Here is a 23,057-nt window from a genome sequence, read left to right as displayed (position 1 = left end):
TCAGTAGGCATATCTACTAGCAGGTACAAACTGCTCTAGAGCAGGTAAAAGACAGGGGAAGCTTAGGACGGTGCGGATTTCGTGTTTCGCGCTTTCGCACAATCACTTGAGAGTTGAGAAATTGGAGTGAGCGAGCAAGCTTTCTTAACGTTGTCTCTTTTCTCTCTGGCACTGCCTTGTTTCAGTTTCAGTAGGCATATCTACTAGCAGGTACAAACTGCTCTAGAGCAGGTAAAAGACAGGGGAAGCTTAGGACGGTGCGGATTTCGTGTTTCGCGCTTTCGCACAATCACTTGAGAGTTGAGAAATTGGAGAGAGCGAGCGAGCTTTCCCAACTTTGTCTCTTTTCTCTCTGGCACTGCTCTGTTTCAGGTTCAGTAGGCATATCTACTAGCAGGTACAAACTGCTCTAGAGCAGGTAAAAGACAGGGGAAGCTTAGGACGGTGCGGATTTCGTGTTTCGCGCTTTCGCACAATCACTTGAGAGTTGAGAAATTGGAGTGAGCGAGCAAGCTTTCTTAACGTTGTCTCTTTTCTCTCTGGCACTGCCTTGTTTCAGTTTCAGTAGGCATATCTACTAGCAGGTACAAACTGCTCTAGAGCAGGTAAAAGACAGGGGAAGCTTAGGACGGTGCGGATTTCGTGTTTCGCGCTTTCGCACAATCACTTGAGAGTTGAGAAATTGGAGAGAGCGAGCGAGCTTTCCCAACTTTGTCTCTTTTCTCTCTGGCACTGCTCTGTTTCAGGTTCAGTAGGCATATCTACTAGCAGGTACAAACTGCTCTGAAGCAGGTAAAAGACAGGGGAAGCTTAGGACGGTGCGGACTCCGTGTTTCGCGCTTTCGCACAATCACTTGAGAGTTGAGAAATTGGAGAGAGCGAGCAAGCTTTCCCAACTTTGTCTCTTTTCTCTCTGGCACTGCCCTGTTTCAGTTTCAGTAGGCATATCTACTAGCAGGTAAAAACTGCTCTAAAGCAAGTAAAAGACAGGGGAAGCTTAGGACGGTGCGGACTCCGTGTTTCGCGCTTTCGCACAATCACTTGAGAGTTGAGAAATTGGAGTGAGCGAGCAAGCTTTCTTAACGTTGTCTCTTTTCTCTCTGGCACTGCCTTGTTTCAATTTCAGTAGGCATATCTACTAGCAGGTACAAACTGCTCTAGAGCAGGTAAAATCGAGGGGAAGCTTAGGACGGTGCGGATTTCGTGTTTCGCGCTTTCGCACAATCACTTGAGAGTTGAGAAATTGGAGTGAGCGAGCAAGCTTTCTTAACGTTGTCTCTTTTCTCTCTGGCACTGCCTTGTTTCAGTTTCAGTAGGCATATCTACTAGCAGGTACAAACTGCTCTAGAGCAGGTAAAAGACAGGGGAAGCTTAGGACGGTGCGGATTTCGTGTTTCGCGCTTTCGCACAATCACTTGAGAGTTGAGAAATTGGAGTGAGCGAGCAAGCTTTCTTAACGTTGTCTCTTTTCTCTCTGGCACTGCCTTGTTTCAGTTTCAGTAGGCATATCTACTAGCAGGTACAAACTGCTCTAGAGCAGGTAAAAGACAGGGGAAGCTTAGGACGGTGCGGATTTCGTGTTTCGCGCTTTCGCACAATCACTTGAGAGTTGAGAAATTGGAGAGAGCGAGCCAGCTTTCCCAACTTTGTCTCTTTTCTCTCTGGCACTGCTCTGTTTCAGTTTCAGTAGGCATATCTACTAGCAGGTACAAACTGCTCTAGAGCAGGTAAAATACAGGGGAAGCTTAGGACGGTGCGGATTTCGTGTTTCGCGCTTTTGCACAATCACTTGAGAGTTGAGAAATTGGAGAGAGCGAGCGAGCTTTCCCAACTTTGTCTCTTTTCTCTCTGGCACTGCTCTGTTTCAGGTTCAGTAGGCATATCTACTAGCAGGTACAAACTGCTCTAGAGCAGGTAAAAGACAGGGGAAGCTTAGGACGGTGCGGATTTCGTGTTTCGCGCTTTCGCACAATCACTTGAGAGTTGAAAAATTGGAGTGAGCGAGCAAGCTTTCTTAACGTTGTCTCTTTTCTCTCTGGCACTGCCTTGTTTCAGTTTCAGTAGGCATATCTACTAGCAGGTACAAACTGCTCTAGAGCAGGTAAAAGACAGGGGAAGCTTAGGACGGTGCGGATTTCGTGTTTCGCGCTTTCGCACAATTACTTGAGAGTTGAGAAATTGGAGAGAGCGAGCGAGCTTTCCCTACTTTGTCTCTTTTCTCTCTGGCACTGCTCTGTTTCAGGTTCAGTAGGCATATCTACTAGCAGGTACAAACTGCTCTAGAGCAGGTAAAAGACAGGGGAAGCTTAGGACGGTGCGGATTTCGTGTTTCGCGCTTTCGCACAATCACTTGAGAGTTGAGAAATTGGAGTGAGCGAGCAAGCTTTCCTAACGTTGTCTCTTTTCTCTCTGGCACTGCCTTGTTTCAGTTTCAGTAGGCATATCTACTAGCAGGTACAAACTGCTCTAGAGCAGGTAAAAGACAGGGGAAGCTTAGGACGGTGCGGATGTCGTGTTTCGCGCTTTCGCACAATCACTTGAGAGTTGAGAAATTGGAGAGAGCGAGCGAGCTTTCCCAACTTTGTCTCTTTTCTCTCTGGCACTGCTCTGTTTCAGGTTCAGTAGGCATATCTACTAGCAGGTACAAACTGCTCTAGAGCAGGTAAAAGACAGGGGAAGTTTAGGACGGTGCGGATTTCGTGTTTCGCGCTTTCGCACAATCACTTGAGAGTTGAGAAATTGGAGTGAGCGAGCAAGCTTTCTTAACGTTGTCTCTTTTCTCTCTGGCACTGCCTTGTTTCAGTTTCAGTAGGCATATCTACTAGCAGGTACAAACTGCTCTAGAGCAGGTAAAAGACAGGGGAAGCTTAGGACGGTGCGGATTTCGTGTTTCGCGCTTTCGCACAATCACTTGAGAGTTGAGAAATCGGAGAGAGCGAGCGAGCTTTCCCAACTTTGTCTCTTTTCTCTCTGGCACTGCTCTGTTTCAGTTTCAGTAGGCATATCTACTAGCAGGTACAAACTGCTCTAGAGCAGGTAAAAGACAGGGGAAGCTTAGGACGGTGCGGATTTCGTGTTTCGCGCTTTCGCACAATCACTTGAGAGTTGAGAAATTGGAGAGAGCGAGCGAGCTTTCCCAACTTTGTCTCTTTTCTCTCTGGCACTGCTCTGTTTCAGGTTCAGTAGGCATATCTACTAGCAGGTACAAACTGCTCTGAAGCAGGTAAAAGACAGGGGAAGCTTAGGACGGTGCGGACTCCGTGTTTCGCGCTTTCGCACAATCACTTGAGAGTTGAGAAATTGGAGAGAGCGAGCAAGCTTTCCCAACTTTGTCTCTTTTCTCTCTGGCACTGCCCTGTTTCAGTTTCAGTAGGCATATCTACTAGCAGGTAAAAACTGCTCTAAAGCAAGTAAAAGACAGGGGAAGCTTAGGACGGTGCGGACTCCGTGTTTCGCGCTTTCGCACAATCACTTGAGAGTTGAGAAATTGGAGTGAGCGAGCAAGCTTTCTTAACGTTGTCTCTTTTCTCTCTGGCACTGCCTTGTTTCAGTTTCAGTAGGCATATCTACTAGCAGGTACAAACTGCTCTAGAGCAGGTAAAATCCAGGGGAAGCTTAGGACGGTGCGGATTTCGTGTTTCGCGCTTTCGCACAATCACTTGAGAGTTGAGAAATTGGAGTGAGCGAGCAAGCTTTCTTAACGTTGTCTCTTTTCTCTCTGGCACTGCCTTGTTTCAGTTTCAGTAGGCATATCTACTAGCAGGTACAAACTGCTCTAGAGCAGGTAAAAGACAGGGGAAGCTTAGGACGGTGCGGATTTCGTGTTTCGCGCTTTCGCACAATCACTTGAGAGTTGAGAAATTGGAGTGGGCGAGCAAGCTTTCTTAACGTTGTCTCTTTTCTCTCTGGCACTGCCTTGTTTCAGTTTCAGTAGGCATATCTACTAGCAGGTACAAACTGCTCTAGAGCAGGTAAAAGACAGGGGAAGCTTAGGACGGTGCGGATTTCGTGTTTCGCGCTTTCGCACAATCACTTGAGAGTTGAGAAATTGGAGAGAGCGAGCGAGCTTTCCCAACTTTGTCTCTTTTCTCTCTGGCACTGCTCTGTTTCAGGTTCAGTAGGCATATCTACTAGCAGGTACAAACTGCTCTGAAGCAGGTAAAAGACAGGGGAAGCTTAGGACGGTGCGGACTCCGTGTTTCGCGCTTTCGCACAATCACTTGAGAGTTGAGAATTCGGAGAGAGCGAGCAAGCTTTCCCAACTTTGTCTCTTTTCTCTCTGGCACTGCCCTGTTTCAGTTTCAGTAGGCATATCTACTAGCAGGTAAAAACTGCTCTAAAGCAAGTAAAAGACAGGGGAAGCTTAGGACGGTGCGGACTCCGTGTTTTGCGCTTTCGCACAATCACTTGAGAGTTGAGAAATCGGAGAGAGCGAGCAACCTTTCCCAGCTTTGTCTCTTTTCTCTCTGGCACTCTCTGAGATGGCATACAGGAACGAAGTTGCACGCGCTAAGCGTTCCGGTGTTGGCAGCAGCAACTTTTTTAACACGAAAATCTAAAGTGGCACCTCGCACCTGCGTCCGCGAACGCCTTTTTATTGTGGTGTGTTCGAATCATAAATACAGGTAAGTCGAGCACGCGCAGCGCGTGTAACTACATTCCCTATATGCTCTTTGAGCGAGAGTTCTTCGTGTAGTTCCGTTCGTGCACAAACCTGCGTGTCAGTGTTTATCCAGTGTGCCACTGGGGTGCCCTTTTTTTAACCGTGCTGAGTGTTGTTCTGTGTGTTCTGTATGTGTATGTGTTCTGGCGGAGTGCTGTGCTCTATATTGAATCATTAGCACACAGTTTCGAAAGGTCAGCGGCCCAAACTCTCGTCCGTGCAAAGGTGCGCTCACTTGCAAACGGCCAACCGGGAAAGTGCGAGAAGCTGCACGTATTAACATATATTGCTTTTGGGACCATGACTGCCGACTTCAGGAGATTTGCGGATGCCTATTCATGGTGCATATAACAATGTAAGCACCCTGACTGTGTCTTACAGGAAAAAAGAAGCGAACTTTTGACTTCTGCAAACGCTTACGACCAATAACTACAAAAGCACTCTCTGCGCGTTTTCCTGTGTGTTTATTCCTTCTTGTCAAAATTTTTGCTACATTTAGTGACTTCCATTTTTTTTATAGTTTCCGAGGTTCCTGCTGCTCCTCACCCTTCATTCCTGTTAAAAAAGGTGCCTTCAAAAGTTTTATGTCTGGTAAAAGTGCTGCGTGTCATCAAAAATAGCCAGACATTCTAGAAGTGTGGAGGATCTGGTCTACTCAGATCACTGCGGAGAGCCCACTTGAAATTACGTGTTTGGCAATAATTTCTTGATGCAGGCCAAAGAGAACAGGCTCTCCAATCAAATCTGTGCCTTCAGTCCTCAGTGAACAGGCACAGTCATGTTTCTTTCTGAACTTTTTTTTTTAATTTTCTATGTCACAAACCCTTACATAAAGTGAGAAGCAGTGACAATCTAGTTTCTTACTGCCTCTTAACTAGTTTGCATCTGTTACAGAGGCTTTTTTTGCCATCGTAGCAATTTCCGAAGCAAAAACAGTGTATCTTTAACTATTTATAGTGGTACAGCACACTCTGGACACGAGTGAGCTCGTTTCCCAGAAGATAGCCGCAATGGTCTTGAATGGTGAAGCAAGATTCAAGATTTCTGCGGTGTACGTGAGGCCCTTAAGCTGCTCTTCACATGCAGTGAGAAACTGCATGACCGCATGGCTGGGGTAGGTCAAGTTCTCACTTCCTCGCACATACTCCTTCAGTCTGATGACGGTGCTGTATTCACCGTTAGAGTCTGCCGTGAGGGCTCCCTTGCAAGTGTTGCAGTTCGTGGTTTTCATCACGGTACGGACGAAAAATCCACGTACATATGCCAAGATGTGACCTTCCTCCTTTGTCATCATGACGAGGAAGTCGTCCATGATGTCCTCCTCTACAGCTGCAGGTTCGTGCAGTGGAGCTCTTCCACTTCTTGAAAACCGGTCTGCAAGATATTCCCCACCATCTACTGTGTAGCCAGGCGTTTTGGGCATGTGGACGAACTGGCTAACAGAAATAATGCGAAGAGCGCGCTTGAATTCTAATGCATTTGACACAGTTTCTTCAGTCGAACGACAGCGAACACGTTCTGAAGGCAATCTTGAGTCAGCCGACCCGTGAGCAGGTGCGCATACCCATGATCGTTGAGCAGAACTTCTTGAAGTTGATAGACAACTGCTGTTGAAGATATGACCCCTGCTTGCGAAGGCTTCCGGTGGGCCGTGACACCCATCTTCATTTGCCTGAACGTCTGTGCAGTCCGATCAAGCGTGCGAATGGCAGTCTGATGCTGCTCTAGGTCAAGGTGATTGACGGCCACAACAGGATGTCTTGACGACGTCAAAGTGAACCATCTGGAAACCAGCTCGCAGAACCAAGCAATGCTTTCTGCCTCGAGTGGGAGCTGGCCTTGATCGACCCTGTACCGAATGGCAGCCGGTGCGTCTCGAAAATACTGGACAGCGATATTCAACTTCATTTTGGTGAAGGGCCCCTGAATTAGGTGAACATCCGATAAGCCAGGGGTAACCTTAAGGTCATTCTTTCTGCCAATACCCAGGGATGTTTCTATGTACTTAAGGCTTGATGGTGTCGCTCGAAAGGCCGTTTTCTTTGACAATGTCCTCGCTAAGAAAAAAAAAGAGTCGAGCGCAAAAACTGGCATCGAATGTTTTTGACCAAGTGAGCCAAATCCGCCATAAAATAAAGACGGCGTCCTTGAAGGGACGGATGGGGAATGCTGACCACTGTATCCGCGTCTCTTGTGCTCAAACAATTTAGCTCTCGCCACACAGCCCGGTTCGCCGCACCCATGTCACATGTCACCACAAGAACGTTCAACCCTGCTTCAGAAGCCAACTGCACGAGCTTCAGAACGAAGACATTGAGAAGCTTGCCATCAAGCGACCGCCCCGTGAATTGGTAGGCCACTATCTGCTTCCACCGACTTGTTACTCCTCCCAACATGAACACCAAAACGCGATTTGAGGCATCATTTCTTGGTGGAAGTGTGATGGACCCAAGGAAACATTCCTGAGCTTGGTGTTGTTGAATGCCTTCGTCAATCTCCATGTCGTCTGGGAACAACACGCTGTCTCGTTTACTTTTGTGCATTGTGTTGGCCTTCTTCTTCAAAACATTGAAAACCTCTTGGAGAATCCCAGGCCAGAAAGAAAAAAAACTCTGCATTCTTCTCATGTGAGTTGTGGTGCTAGGAAGCGGATAGCCGACGGTTCGGAGCAGCTTGTAGCCCGTCGTGCCGCAGGCAAACTTAACTTGGAGAGCTTGCTTCACGGTCGGCATAGACCATGGCATTCCCCTGCTGGTTTTTCTGGTGAGTACCTTTCTTTCGTCATCAGCCAAGAACTGTGGATCCTGAAGCCAGCAAAGTTGCTGCTCTCCGCTCTTTAATTCCTTCTTCAGGGCGCGGATTTCTTTCTTTGCAGCTTCATGATGTAGTTGGAGGTTCTTGTACTTCTTGGTAGTATCACTCATGGTTTTCTTTAGCTGACGGCAACAGAGGTTTCCTGCTCGTGTTGACATTCTGTCCGGTGTGGATTTCGTGTCAGGTGGTAAATCATGGTCAGGTGGTGGCGTAGTTTCGACTGCACCTTTTGGCGCCAGATCCATGCGGTCATCTTCAGAGACCCCGTCATCCTCAGAAATGTGGTCATCTTTAGGAATGCAGTCATCCTCAGAGGTGCGGTTATCTTATTGCTATTTTTCTATCTGCCTCGAATTCATGAATGTGTAATCTAGCTTCTTCACTTTTGTCATTTATACAGAAAGCTTTTTTTTATTTAATTATTTGTTTGCTTGATGTCTTACATTACTTTTTAATCTTTGTTTTTACGACAATGTTAGCATAAACAACATTAATGTATGCTAGTACTCCTTCTTTACAATTTTATAATGGCTGTGCATCCATTACCTCGTGTGTATGTGTGTGTGTGTATCCACTATATTTTGTATAAGTATTTTTTCTCTTTCAAGGTTTAATCCTTAGTGTCGTTGCTGTTGGACTTTCCCCCCTCCCCCCCCCCTCCCCCCCCAATCGGACCTTGGTGCCCAGTCAGGCGACACGATCGCCGTTTGCGCCAAGGTACCATTTCAAGGAGTATGTACCCCTTGAAAGAAAAAAATTAACTGTTTGATCATTTGGTTGATTGATTGATTGATTAATTGAGCGTTGCCGAGGTGGTTTCTAACGTATGAAGTTGAAGTCTTGCAGGATTCCATCCAACCGAGGTGTCATTCCTGATTTCGTTATGAATTGCCCTCTGCAGCCGAGGGATGAATAAGTGAATCGTCTGTGGTTCTAAGCATTCCATGGAGGCAATCTCTTTGCTGGCTGCGCTGGAATATAAGCTGCCGAAGCGTATTCTGTTGCTTGTACTTGGGCTACTTTGCTGCGGCTTCGTTGTTGCAGGCAAGCTTGAGGGGTTCGTCACTGGATCTTTGAGTGGTGCGTCATCGTCAGGCGATAAAGTAGCCAAACCTCTTGCCACCAGATCTACAGAATCATCTTCAGGGATGAGGTCATCTTGCACAAACGCTGCTGAAGGAGTTGCTGACATATGATCTCGTGTGGTTCTGCACTCATTTGAAGTGTTATTACATACCTCTTTAGGAAATGTCCCGTCAATTGAGGCCTGGAAGGGTGATTCATGAGAGGTTCCAAGCAGTCCATCGGTGCGACCCTTTTTTGGAGGCAGTGCTTAGATTCAAGTTCCGGAAGCAAATTTTGTTGCTCGCAGCAGGGCTACTCTGATGCGGCTCCCGGCTCTCCAGGCAAACTTGATGAATCCCCGGCTGGCCCGTGGTGTTGTTGCTCTGCATCTTTCTTGGGGCTTGCTAGCTTGTGCATTTTTTGAGAAGCTGGAAGAAATTGAATGGGAACATACTAATTACAACGGGTGTCATGAAAAGTAAATCCTTCACAATAAAGGCCACATGAAAAATTTGGTGAAGAAGAGGGGGAATATTGGTGGCCTTAAATATTGTTGACAGCTCAGATAAGAATAAAATTGTAAAAAGAGCTGGTATCTTTTTGTTTGTCATTGTTTTATTTTGTATATATACCAAGGGGCACTAAATAACACTGATTTGGTTAACTTCATTTGACACCAGAACAGGAGCCTTTGGGGTATTCTGAAAACTTGCCAACTGCGGCGCATGTTGTCTTTCCGCACACAGGTATTGCTTGTTTCAGTGGGTTGAGATGGTCACTTTGCACACTTTAGAAGGAGAACAATGTTGGCACGGCAGTCAGTTTCAGACGCTGCCACCCATCTGCTCCCCTGTCCTTAAAACAGGATTTTTCCAAGTGCTTCTGAAAAGGTATGCCAGGTTTCTAAACACAGCACAGCGTGAAAGAGTTCCTACGTATGCATAGGCCCTAGATGCATGGGTTTCATCTACAACATGCTGGATCAAATAGCAATTCGACGTTTCAGACGAATTTGGTATTCGTATAGAACTAAGTAAAACAGACAAGTGGTTTAACTTTTTTTGGCACAGTACTTGTATTATATGGCCTCACGTGAGCTGCGGATTTTTATTATATTTTTCTCTGCGAGACAAGGCAGTGAATACTTGTTCTCATGAAGCCGGTCCACTGTTATTAACGGTACATGTATCGGAGGGAGGCCTTCCTATACGCCAGGTGGCACATTTTCTGTAGATCGCACCTGAATCGTTGAGGAGCGATGTACAGAAAATGCGGACGGTATTTTAGGGCAGTTAAAGAACGGCGAATATTGCGCGTCCATCGCTTTCGCAAAGTAGCGCTTATGAACGCGAGCGCGCGGGCGTCTCGCCCGCAGAAAGTGGTCCCCGAGTGTAGTCGCTGCCTCGACGGCCAAGACCCGAGGCCACGTTGTTTGATATATGGATATAGTGTTCCCTGTACTTCGTCTCACCTTAGCATGGACTAACCGCCAAGGCTGCGCCAGCGCGAGACGCTAGCCTTGACTGCCCTAACTGGCGCTCGCCACGCGCGAGCGCTCGCGCAGCCACCGAGAGCGGCCAGAGCTGAGACAAAGTATAGGAGGTATTCACTGGACGCCATATTTGAGGGCGATGTTTAGAGCGCATGCTTAGAACGAGCTCACATTAATAGCTTGCTAAGACCGGAAACCTTGATGCTGCTAAATACACGCTCCAAAAGGACTGCGGAAGCTCGCTGTCAGCAGGCGCTCAGCAGCAGCGCACACGGATATGGCCGCCAGTGAATACTCCCTATAGTTTCATTACTTCGCGACACTGCGCGCACTCAGGACCGACAATTTTGGTACTTACATTGCGGACTAGCGAGTTACGCGTCAGCTCCCAGAGAGGCCTCCTACTCCTGATCTGAGACATCCACGCCGTCCTCCGTTCTGGCTTCGCTCGTGTGGATCGGTACAACTTCGCACCCATGTCTGAACCTTCCGCAACAAAACGGAATGCAGCACGCTGACATCGCGCCTGTAGGGCTCGCATGGGCGAGGATCGCATTTTGCTGACCAAGAAGATGGCCCTAACGGGGATTAGCCCCGGTTACAAAACGGCTGACGAAAACAGCGGGCTAACCAGTCTCACAACATTGGTTTGTTGGCAAGTGGTATTACAAAATATGGCACCACTCTAGGCAAAGCGAACAGGAAGGCACTCTGTCCACACGAAGTCGAGTGATGCGTCCGTTTCGGAGTTGTGCTGATAAAATCTGGTGTGAGTCCCATTGTCGTTGCAGGTGAAAGGCTTAGCACATGGACTCGACTTCCTTATTCGTCGTGTTCCTGGGCCGGCTTACTAGGAAACCGTCTGAGCTGAATCTGAGTGAAAGAAAGCGCTGCACATTCTGGGGCACGCGAGCGTCATAAGATGCGATTTGAGTGGCGCTCGGATTGTGCGCTGGCTTTGCAGTGCTTTCTTTTGCCCAGCCCGAGCTGAGACGTTCTTCCTAGCAAGCCGGGTCTGTAATGCCGCCCACTTTGCATGGAGTCTCCAGCATCGATGGGAGTTTCTTGTGTCTACTGCACTGCGAAGTCAAAAGAAGTGATTGACCCCGCGTTGACCGCGCAGTTGCTCGTACGGACGCCTGGAAGGAATGGGAGCCCCTGAATACCCTAAGCCTCGACGGTTACGGCGTCGGCGTGGACGTGGTCGTGATGCTCTTGGAAGGAATGGTGCTCTTCTGCTTCCTGGGCTGGATGGACTCAGGACACGGGCGGACCGCGATGACCGGTGAGGGCGAAGCCGACGCGCGAACCATGGACCAGGACGTGGAGCTGGAGAAGGAGAAGGTGGAGGACCTCCAGGCGAGGCAGGCATTCTCGGAGCACGCCCTGGTGGTACGCAACCTGCACAAGTGGCACGAAAAGCGCCATGTGGTCAGGGGTCTCTACTTGGCGCTGCCTCCTCGCGAGTGCTTCGGCCTGCTGGGTGTGCGCGGCGCGGGCAAGACTACCACCCTGGAGATGATTGCGGGGCTCGTCCCAATGTCCACCGGGGAGGCGTATATGCAGGCTGTAGAGCTGCCCAGGAACCAGCGTAAGGTGAGCCGCCATTTGGATGCAACTTAAGACACAACAATCAAAGAAATAATAAAGTCATTTGGGGTTAAGGACAGACTGCACACTTCGTTCAACTAGGACGAACACCTGCTGATGTCTCCTTGAATATGTGCCTCCTCCCTCACACCCTATTAAACCGAAAAAGTAGGTAGTGAAAGCCCCCCGAAAAAAAAAAAGAAGATAAGAAAAAATTGGCGGAGATAAAAAAGAAAAATCATCGATAAATTCAGTTCTGGCTTCAAACAGATTCAATTCAATTGACTAACTCGGTTCTGGCTTAAGGTAGTTGATCTCAATCTTGTACAACTCAAGGGAAGGACAATCGATGTTGTGTTCGTTACCAGATATCCTATAGGCTTCAACAACCTCTCGGCCGAGCTTGTTCTTGTGTTTCCCATTTATGCTGGTGACGAATAACTAAAGAACGTCGGCCGACGGCACGCTCGCTTTGCGCGCGACGTAGCAGACACTGTGCTGATGCCACGCGCAGAGCAAAAGCCACAGGGCAAAATTCGTCGACTTTTTGCAGTATATTCTCCTGTGAAGTCCTGCCTTTAAGCGGGTATTTAGGCGGCGTCCTGTCTGACCAATGTATCGATCACCGCATAAAAAGGGGATTTAGTATACCACCCGCTCTTCACAAGGAACGGTCAAATTGGCATGTTTGATGGCACATCCTTTGGGGGCTTCGTTGTTGTTCACTCTTATGCAAAGTTCGCTTTATGTGCAACTTGCAGAATAAAGCAACTGTAGTGTTAAACCGCGCTGCTATTCCCTTCAGTCGGTGGGCAGAGTTGTGAAAATATGGCAAGATGTACTGAATGCCAAGAATAGCACTCAGTACATCTTGCGGATATCCAGCTTTGAGAAGGTGTTCTTGTTGTTTTGCAATGCAATGCTAACTAAGTGAAAACAAGATTTGTCGTGAGAAGGTAAAAGGTGGAGCCGGATAATTTTTTCCTTGACCAGTTTAGAATGAAAACTGCGAAATGGAAGACGTGGCATTTTTTTTTTTGGGGGGGGGGGGGGGGGTGGGAGGGGGATCGTTGTTGGAAGGCCCAACAAATGCCGGACGGAAGAATATGGATATGAAGATTAAGATACTGGGGACCGTCAACTGATTTGTCTTCCCTCGAAAAATTGGCATTCCTTTATTTCGGTATTTTCTTTTTCCGACTGTTTTCATGTATATTCTTCTTCGATTTAATATGTTGGGAGGGAGAATGTACAGTCAGCACGAAATGAAACCCAAACATCGGAACGCGTGGCCATCGACACAGGCTGCTTCACCTGGATGGCCCCTGAGAACTAATGAAAATGCGCCGGGGTGCGTGGGTGCGGGTTTTAGTAAGATGAGCTCGAGCCTCGCGCGGCGCGTCTGGGACTTCCGTGTTTTGCCGGTGATGCCCTGGAAGCGCCGTCACATCCGATACACAAAGCGCCGTAAATCGCTTTGCGTATCTGATGCCGAGCGATGTCTCTTCAGCGCTTTCATTATTTATCGCTTTGTGTGTTGCAAAGACGAAATGAAAGTTGAAACATTTAGTGCACAGAAGATTCGTAGTGCTTGATGACTTGTCACCGGATCCACGCTCCGGTAAACAACGTGCCACGCGCAGTTTCTGAGAAATAGTAAAACGTCATAGAGGCGAACTAAAATTCGTTTATTGGCAGAACCAGACTCTTTATGAAAACAAAATGCTGCAACAAACCGACGCAGATGCCTCGGTTTTTATAAGCAATGCCTCTGTTTTCGTGCGATGTTATCAGTCGATTCTTATAAAAACCGAGGAATTGCTCGCTGACGCTTTGTTTTGTAACCACCGATATGCCAGGCGTAGCAAGTCCGGAGCAGAATAAATTCATCACCCTGTCTGAGCAGGGCCTATCGCAAAGAGCTATAGCCAGGTTAATCGGCCGCCCGGTGTCGATTGGGCGACAGCGCGGCTCACAAAAGCACGCCAAGTGACGGCGCATACAGCGCGCCACCGACGAAACGCGGAAGTCCCAGTCGCACCGCGCGAGTGGCGAGCAGATGCACCCTCGCACCCCAGCACATTTTCATTAGTTCTCAGGGGCCCTCCAGGTGGAGCAGCCTGTGTGGATGGTGACACGTTCCGGCGTTCGGGTTTCGTTCCGTGCTGACTGTACGTATTGAAGGAGACATGAGGTAAAGGTCCGTTGCTAGTTGAAAGAACTGTGCCGTCTGTCCTTGTCCCGAAGCGTTTTTACTCTTTCTTTGATTCCTGTAGTTTCACACGACAGCTGACAGCATAAGAAAAGCTGTTCGAACTTAAGATTGGGCGAGTTGGCTGTTCATGTTGACCGACGTTGCAGCGCACTCAAAAAAACGGTCACTCAAGCTTTCACACATACAAGGAAGAAAACTTTCGTACAGCGCTGCGTGAAAGTTTTGTTCTTTGTGTGTGGTGAAAGCTTGAGTGACAGTTTGTTGAGTGCGCTGCAACGTCGGCCAGCAGAAGAAACCTGACCCAAGCATCCCCGCTCCGCAGCCTTCTGAATTAGTTGCGGTCCGTGCGAGTATACTTGGGCCAGACTAGGACCAGTACACCTGTGTAAAAGTCATTGGTGCGGCGCACCAATGACTGAAAAAAATAGTTTTTGAATAGAACACTCGTAAAAAAAGATACGATTCCTTGGGGGATAGCGCTGTTCACCGCGACAAAAGTCACGCAACGAACGAAAAGTACTAAATTAGTATACGTAGTTATCGGAATTTTTTTTTTAATATTCGCTTTGCCTGAATCATTCCAATGAGTGGGTTGTCCGTCGTTTAATTATTCTGTAGCAGCTGCCAACATATGAAAAAAAAATTAAAAAAATTGCGCCATTTGCTGAGAAGGTTTTGTCTGGAGTCCGCCCTAGTCGAGAACAACACGGGGCAGTTTTTTGCGGTGCTTCGCTGCAGACTCCATGAGCTGCAGACTCCATGAGCGCCTTTAAGAGGGATCTTCAAAAGCGCTCAAAGCTGCAAGTCTGAAGAGATCTTGATTTACGTTCGAGAATCCGAGGCTGCCTCATGGACTACCGATAACTTGCTGCATGCTCCCGCAGCGGACGTCTTGGAAGGCGGCACCTCCGTCCCTATTTGGCGCCTTCTCCCCGAACTTTGACAGTGCCTGGAGCAGAATTGTTCACTGAATTATTCCAACATCTAGGACATAATCAGACAACGGGCAAAAAATACGCAGTTGCAATAAGCTGCCAAAGGCGAGTATTTGAAACGTTACTTATTAGAGTATGTGACTAATTACTAATTATAACTTTATACTCGTACCGTGACGACCGATGCGATCGATGGAGTGAACAAACACTTCTTTATTCTCGAAAAATATGAGCCTCTTCGGTTGTGAGAGATATATTCCCTCGGTCTTAAAGTGGTGGGCACCTCCCACCGAGTGTCCAGCGAGTGTGCTGTGGGAAGGTCAATAGCAGCTCTAAAAGGGGATGCAGGGTGCCTAGCTTGCACCAACATGGCCGCCAGCGCATCTCGCATCTACCAACGAGTAAGACAACGCCAAGACGGACGCGTCGTTTCTTGTCGAACTTCAGCGTATTTTGAGTCCACGAACGATAACGTCATGGGGAGGTACTATTGCACGGCTAGATCGCCATCTTGAATTGATGGGCGCAGTGGCAGGCCAGCGTGGGCTTCTGCCCCGAGTCCGGTGGCCTTTTGGACGGGCTGAGTCCCTACGACGCCTTGCGACTCTTCGCGGGTCTCAGGGGAGTCCCCGGACACCGAGCCCAGGAGCTGGTCCAGAGCTTGCTCTCCTTCTTGGAACTGCGACAGGACGCACACAGGCCGACCGGGCTCATCAGGTGCGGCTTTTTTTCCAAAGTCAGTCTGTGCATTCCTCATCTCTAGGTGACAGGGTAGGAACAGAACGCGCCAAACCGTAAGCGCCGACATCGCTGTTCCCCAGAGAAAGATGGCAAAATATAGCGACACGATATCGGTGAAAGAAAGCACAAGACAGGCGAGTTCCTCATGCTGCGACAAGTTGAGGCTGTTCGATAACTCGTCGACTATTTGGTTTTATACAATACGCGACGCCGTTGTTTTTGTGCAAAATAAAGCTGAAACAAACACTAGTGTAGTGTTGTAGGCGTTACCAAAATAAAGTATCGAAATACCTAACTCGTTACTTGCAAAGCAAACGAATGCGTTACAGACCTACGTCATCTCAAAATAAAACGAACGCTTTAACTTTTACCGATACAAAGTCACGCACGTTAATTTCCTGTAACTTTGTATTCATACCCTGTCGGCAACTGGGTTTCTTTTTTTTTTTTTTTTTCGCCACCGTTTTTTGGCACCGAAACTAAGGGCGTGGGTGTTATCTAAAGTAGGACCTTTGTGTGGGGAAACGACAGGCAAGCTTTTGAAGGTATGTGGAATGAGTGCAATAATAAATGACTGGACGCCTACACTTCGTTTTAGCTGAAATCCAGACGCCGCTGACCTCTGCCTACTTCACATTTTAACACCCTTATTTCTGTAAATGCTCGTCTGGCTAATCTCTTTACTCGTGTAAATGTGTTAGCCAATGACCTAGAAAACTCGCGTAACTGATAACACACTAAAAACAATATGGCGACCAGTATGCGACAGTCAGGCTGTACTTGCTAGGCTTAGCAAGCTGTACACTGCTTGTCGCCTGAGCGCTGTCATACGGCTCGTACGCTCGTTTCAAATCATCTGTAGGCGCAAAAACATTCCAAACATTAGTCTCAAAGCGCCAACAGGCCACCTAATACGAGGGGTTGAAAGCGCTAGAGGCTGAAGAGCCGAGATCGTCACTGACTAAGTATCGCTGGACCGGATTAATGCCGGTCGCATTTTCATCGCATCTGGAGAGTTTATAAAGAAGGGATTGTTTTGTAAAGACTAAAATGCTGGCTTTATTGAACACAACGGTCACTTGCCGTGAGCGAGAACGAATCGCTCCGACACGCTCTGTCGACAGCGGTCAGGAGGTATCGCACTGACGCTGTCCGTGTGGCTCTCGATCAACTATTGCCCGTGCTCACCATTGTAAACATGTGTTACCCAGTCATGGACGATTCTGCGTGTTCTATGGGCTTTCAGCACATAGAACACTCACTGAGAAAGCCGCCTAACCTCCTCGAATCGTTTAATCAGGCACCATAACAGGGCTATCAACGGGATCAAAGCGATCAACGCGACCGATGGATGAGTGAAATCTTAGATGATCAATTCCCAGCCTTCTAATAGTCATAGATCAGTAGCTGCCAAACTTTGAAAATTGGGGGTCGATGAGCGCCATCTAGCGGCAAAAAAAGGAAGTGGAACATATTTGTAAAAAATGTCGCAACCAATTTGACTGCCCGCACGACCACATGATAATTCACGTCAAAGAAACATCGTATACACATCACGAGACACTGCACATACACATACACGCACATACAGGGATTATGGCAAGGTAACACAACATCTACACAATGCAATACAATAAACTTTATTTTTCCAGATGTACTGGACTGGTCCCCAGACAAAAGCTGCTAAAAGCAGTTTGACTGGGTCTGGGTTCCCCTTATACATGGCAGCAGCTCAGACAACGAACATGTAAAACACTTTATCACGTCGTCCTTCGTATTTAACGAAGGACGACGTGAATTTCCAGTGAGGAAACGAGCAGGAACAAGCGTTCAACGAATTGAAGCATAGACTCCAGTCGCCCCTATCCTTGGACATTTCGATCAGTTAGCGGATACGGAAATTCACACAGATGCCAACAACACCGGACTCGGAGTGTTGCTCGTCCAGTGACAAGAAAAATCAGAAAAGGTGACCGCTCACGCTAGCCGGGCCTTATTCAAGGCAGAGCGATATTACTCCATGACCCACAAGGAGTGTCTTGCCGTCATCTTGGCGAAAACAAAGTTCCGTACGTACTTGTACGGGAGTCCATTCCGTGTATTCACAGACCACCACGCTCTCTGCTGGCTCGCGAACCTGAAGGACCCCTCTTGACGCCTCGCACGCTTGAGACTTCGTCTGCAAGAATTCGACCTGACCCGTGTGCACAAGTCCAGCCACAAGCACAGCAACGCCGACTGTTTGTCTATACTTCGTTTCAGCTTCGGTCCAGGCGCAGCCGATGCTACAAGCGCGAGAATGTGGCCCAGAACAGGGCTTGCACTGCACGAGCGCGCGTGCTTGGCAGGGATGCTGAAAGCCCGGAGCTCGCGCTTGTAGCTTTGGCTGCGTCTGGACCGAAGCTGAAACGAAGTATGGAGTCCCATTTGATTTTCTTCCCACCGGCATTGACGACGACGACGGCGACAGTTATCTCGGCGCAGTTAGCGGTATCGACAGGGGGCATTTCAGCAAAACGACCGGGAACTTCGCGCAGTGATCGACCAACTCGAAGGTCGAGGAAGTTTAGTTCCCCAAGTCTTTTCTTCAGACCCGTAAAGTTCCGTCCTTCGACGAGGTGTGCTCTTCAAAAACTGCTTCCGGACCAGCAGCCCAGCGACGCGTATTGGGAGGGTTTTGCCATAGGCTGTTTTGAATAGGCGAACATCTCGTCGCCAACCATAGGCCACAAAACAGCCCCTAGCGGTGGTAGTGAGCTCTAAAAATGCCACTCGACCAATTTAGGTCGTTTTAGCGTCGCTAGAGTAAGAGGGTACAACTCTTGGTCACTGAAAACTTTGCGCGTGTGGGGTTTTCGTCACGTCCATATTTAACGGTAGAATAAAGGAACGTGCACTTCAAACTCGCGCAAACTGCGTTGCTGCGACCATTGATGCTGATTGGCTATTGACACCAGTGTCGCCGAGACGCCGAGATTGAACGCTTCTATTTCACGCCTTAAATGTTGTTTCCAATATTTTGGCGTCGCGGTCTGCTGATTAGTAGGCGCTCTGTCGCACTTTTAGTTCACGCTCTAACCGCGGAAGGGAATTTTCGGCGCTGGCAGCGGCCTTTGCTCTGCCCATTGGCCAAACACTCTCAATATGCGGCTCTGCAGAAGCCCTGCGTGACTGCTGGTTGTCCCTACCAGCCTTCGAGGCGAAAGGTTTCAAGCATATTCCACAACGACCCAACGGCTGGACCCCTCGGCAAGCAGTACACACCCCGAATTCGGGTCAACTATTGAAGGCCAAGATTCCCGAAGAACGTCCATCTGTACACCCGACCATGTCATAAGTGCCAATGGTGCAGGAAGCCACTAACAAAGCCAGCAGGACTCCTACCACCAATATCTGCCCCGAATTCCACCGTCGACGTCGAAAACCGCTGGATCATCGTTGCCACAGGTTATCTCACACGATACACGGAGACAAAAGCCCTACCGTCGGGAACAGCGGTGGAAGTCGCCAAGTTTTTCGTCGAGGCCATCTTCCTCCATCACGGCACCCAAGAAGCCTTGATCACAGACCGAGGGTCATCGTTCATGGCACAGCTGACGCAGGAGATCCTTCGGCTCAGCCATACCAACCATCGTCGAACCACTGTTATCATCCACAGACCAACGAACGGCTCACAGAGCGGCTCAATAAGACGATAGCGGACATGATCTTCATGTTCGTCAACGTAGAGCATGAGACGTGGGACGAGGTACTGCCTTAAGTCACATTTGCTTACAACACGGCTGTTCAACAGACCACCGGGTTTACACCATTTGAGCTGCTGCAAGACAGAAAGGTAACGACCATGCTCGACTCGATGCTGCCCCATCAGCCAGTGGGTGACGGAAGCGACGATGCCCATCTGCTAAGTCAGAGAGCAGAGGAGGTACGCCAGCTTGCCCGGCTTCGGATCCACGATCAACAATGTGTCGACGCTCACCGGTACAGCCTTCGGCGCCTCGACGTCCACTTCCAGCCCGGAAAAAAAGTGTGGGCGTGGGCACCAATTTGTCGCCACCGTCTCAGCGAAAAACCGCTCAAGCGATACTTCGGACACTTCAAGAGCATTGGACGCCTCGGAGATCTCAACTACGAAGTTCTCGACGGAACCGGGCCCCCCGCAAGCCGTCAACTACGACTCGATGTGGTGCACGTCGTCCACCTCAAGCCGTATTACGATCGATAGAGCTGCGGACTGACTGAGAACTGGGACTTCTGATTGTGCCGTTCCTTTGTTGTTGTTGTTTTGTTTTTTTTTTGTTGTTTTTTGCATTTTTTTTTGCTGCATCAGGGCGATGCGCGTTTTAAGGAGGGGAGTAAAGCGCGATCCAAACCAACGCTTCTTTTTGCGCCTGTAGGTCGTGCGGCTGCGGATGTGACGCATTTCGTGGCGTTTTTGCTGTTTCCGGGCGCGCTTTCTGAGTCAGAACCGTGCGCTTTGGTTTGGACGGGCGAAACTTCGGCACGAGCGCACAAGCATAGTGCAACTGCGACAGACTGGCCGGCCAGACAGCGAGAGAAAGAGAGAGAGAGAGAGATCGCGTTGTCGTGTTGGAAGAGAATAAAAGAAGGGGAGGAGAGGGCAGCCAGACGGCGAGAAACGCGGAGCCGGAACTAGCTTGCCCTCCACCGATTGGCCGGGACACAGGAGCGCCCTACCACGTCACCGCGCGTTTTTGTGCGCGTTGAGAAGAAGTTGAAATCAACCAACTTTCTTGTGCGCGCCCGGAAGGAGCGAAGAAGCGGCGCGACGTCACGAAAATGCGTCACATCCGCAGCCGCACGACCTACAGGCGCAAAAAGAAGCGTTGGTTTGGATCGCGCTTAATGCCGCGTGCGTGACCGAGTGGCGACGCACCCAACTCGCACGCAGAGACCTTAGGCTTGATTCCTGAGAGCCGCAGAACTTTTATTGGTGTGTTGTAATAGCGGGTGGCGATCTGGGTTAGTTGGTTCATACGGAGGAAAAGGCAAACAGCGCAGAGTAAACGGGGACTAAAGGAAGTGCAAACAGGACAGGCGCTGACTCTCAACTGAACTTTATTCATATAAAAACAAAGCAAAAAGCAAAAAAAAAAAAAAAAACAGCAACCTCGCCCACGTCAGATGATACATTCACCACATTCACCACGCGTATCTCTTTGCTACTTAAGCCCAGTGACTTAGGCTTACGCATTTGGCGCCTGCTTTGCTAATTGCATGCGCCTCTAAACTTTCTCTGTTCACTCTGTCCCTTCCATTGCCAATGATACCAGTCTTACAGAAGATAGGTTCACACTCACATCCATGACAATGCAATGGCAGATGCCCCCCTACGGCTCCCACCACTGATCGCAACGACAAGTCATGCTGCCGCAGTCTGTGATTAACACACCTGCCCGTCTGACCGACGTTGGCTTTCCCACACGTTAGTGGAATCGTGTACACAACTTCCACCCTGCAAACAACGTATTGATTTTCATGCTTCACCGAGCAAGCGGGGCCTTTGTCTTTCTTATCGCCAACTCTCGCACATAGTTGCGCCAGCCTACACGGAGCGGAAAACACCAATGGCACATCGTACCTCGAGGCAACTTTTTTCAAGTTGTGTGAAAATTTATGGAGATACGGTATTACGAGCGGTCTCTTATTTGGCCTTTCCCTCTCCGGGCGGAATTCCTTCTTGAATTTTTTTTTTCTTTATCAAACCCTCCGAAACGCTCAATAAAAACGAAGTTGGGAAACCTGCCACTCTCAGTCTCTCAACCTACCGGGCAAAACTATCGTTAGCCACACGATGACATGACTTCTCGGGTGCAGCTTGTAGGCGAGACGAGGCAATACTTCTCTAGACCAGCTTGGAGTGCGATGAATCATATGGAAGAAGACCCATCTTTGAGCGTGGGTGATAAGACCCGCAAACGTGTTTAACGATGAATTCTAATCTCAAATCTAAAAATTGTGGGTAAGCCCCATTCAGAAGTTCGTGAGTGAAAGTGAACCCCTCCGAATGATGTGTGAAAAGAAAACTTCTAAATCAGACCTTACTACATCTGACCTCACATATGCACTCCAACCTAATAAACAAAACCAAACAGTCATCCACGTAACGAAACACTTTAGAAACGCGCTCGTCATCCAGTTTATCACACATGGCCCTATCGCACGTGGCTAAAAAAAATATCACAAAGCACAGGCGCCACAGACGAACCGATACAAATACCTTTTTTCTGAACGTAAAGCTTACCGTTAAATTGGATAAAAGCTGACTCCAGGTAAAACTTGAACAGCTCTAAAATCCCATCAGTACACACACCACTAGAGTTCTGGAAGCCACTCTCGCCATTTCTTTCGATACATTCACGTACCGAGACAAACAGAGCGCTATGAGGGATGGAATAAAAAAGATCCTCGGCATCTATGGAAAAGCCCCCCACATCTGTGACTGCACCAGTACTAACATAATCTATGACACTCTGCGAATCGCGCACCGAAAAAGGATCAAAGGTTTAAGACCTACTTAAAGGGATACTTCAACGAAATTTGAAATATATCCGTCGTGTTTATAAATAGGTTGAATATGATCCCCAATTCCCATAAATGAAAATCGCACGTTCGTATTTTGAGCCTGGTGGCTGTATTCTTTGTTATAAAGGGCCCACTCTGGGCAAGCGCTCGGAGAGGGCCAAGCTCAGAGCACGTGATATCCGACGCAATCGTGACGTAGGTCGTCTCGGGACGAGCAAATCTACGGCGAGGCTGATGTCGAGGGGATGGCCAAGTCATTCCAGCCTCCGAAGCGGCTGCTTTTGTACCAAGTTTGAGTGACGGGTTAATCTTTTATAATCTTGTAGGGGGGCAATAGCTACTTCTGGAACACCCAAAAGGGATTCTCGGGAAGACGGGAGTTCCTCCTTCCCCTCTTCTCTCGTCGTGGCCGGAGGCGAGACACTCACCGTCACTAGCTGTCAAGGTTCCTAGATGGGCATTACAAACGAGGCGTTAGCGACATCCACCAGGTACTCTTTGCTGATCGTTTAATTCGTTTTAAAACTCCTTTTCGTGACTTTTTTTTAACAAGATATCGGTGTGTTCGATATGATACTACTCCTTTGAACACCATATAGACCATAAAATAAGCGCCTAAATTTCGTTGTAGTACAGGAATCGACCGACCTGTCTCTGCCACGCCCCCTTTACTGTAACGATAGCCCGCAGGGGTGCATTCACTTTGTTTCTTAACAATAAGAATACATCAAGATTACCTTTCGTGGTCTTTCCAATTCTCAGATTCAGCTTGGACAGTTATAATCCTTTGCGCAACTTCGCTGCCGTAGATTTGACCCTTTTTGGCTTAAGATAGGTAATATCGAAGTTCTTCTTAATCGCATCGTCAGCCTTTGTGTTCACTACGTTCCGGGGTAGCCACAACATATCCTCCCTCTTTATCAGTCTGTAGCAAACTGAGATCGTTGTTTTGAAAATAGGTAACAGCACTTTGTAGAGAACCCATCCCAGATGCAA

General features: G+C 48.4%; 1 protein-coding gene across 1 annotated transcript in view; it reads left to right on the top strand.

The window, feature by feature from the left end:
- Positions 1-11,048: 11,048 nt before the first annotated feature.
- Positions 11,049-23,057, top strand: part of LOC8050652 — a 108,448-nt gene continuing 96,439 nt past the window's right edge. Inside the window, exon 1 of the mRNA XM_042286312.1 lies at positions 11,049-11,630. Within this exon, the coding sequence (XP_042142246.1) occupies positions 11,244-11,630 (387 nt within the window). The 5' untranslated portion in view covers positions 11,049-11,243. The remainder of the gene's footprint in view (positions 11,631-23,057) is intronic.

This window comes from Ixodes scapularis, unplaced genomic scaffold (assembly GCF_016920785.2).
Source record: "Ixodes scapularis isolate PalLabHiFi unplaced genomic scaffold, ASM1692078v2 PGA_scaffold7__128_contigs__length_106722199, whole genome shotgun sequence".
Classification (NCBI taxonomy): domain Eukaryota; kingdom Metazoa; phylum Arthropoda; class Arachnida; order Ixodida; family Ixodidae; genus Ixodes; species Ixodes scapularis.
This window is presented reverse-complemented; position numbering and strand designations above follow the sequence as displayed.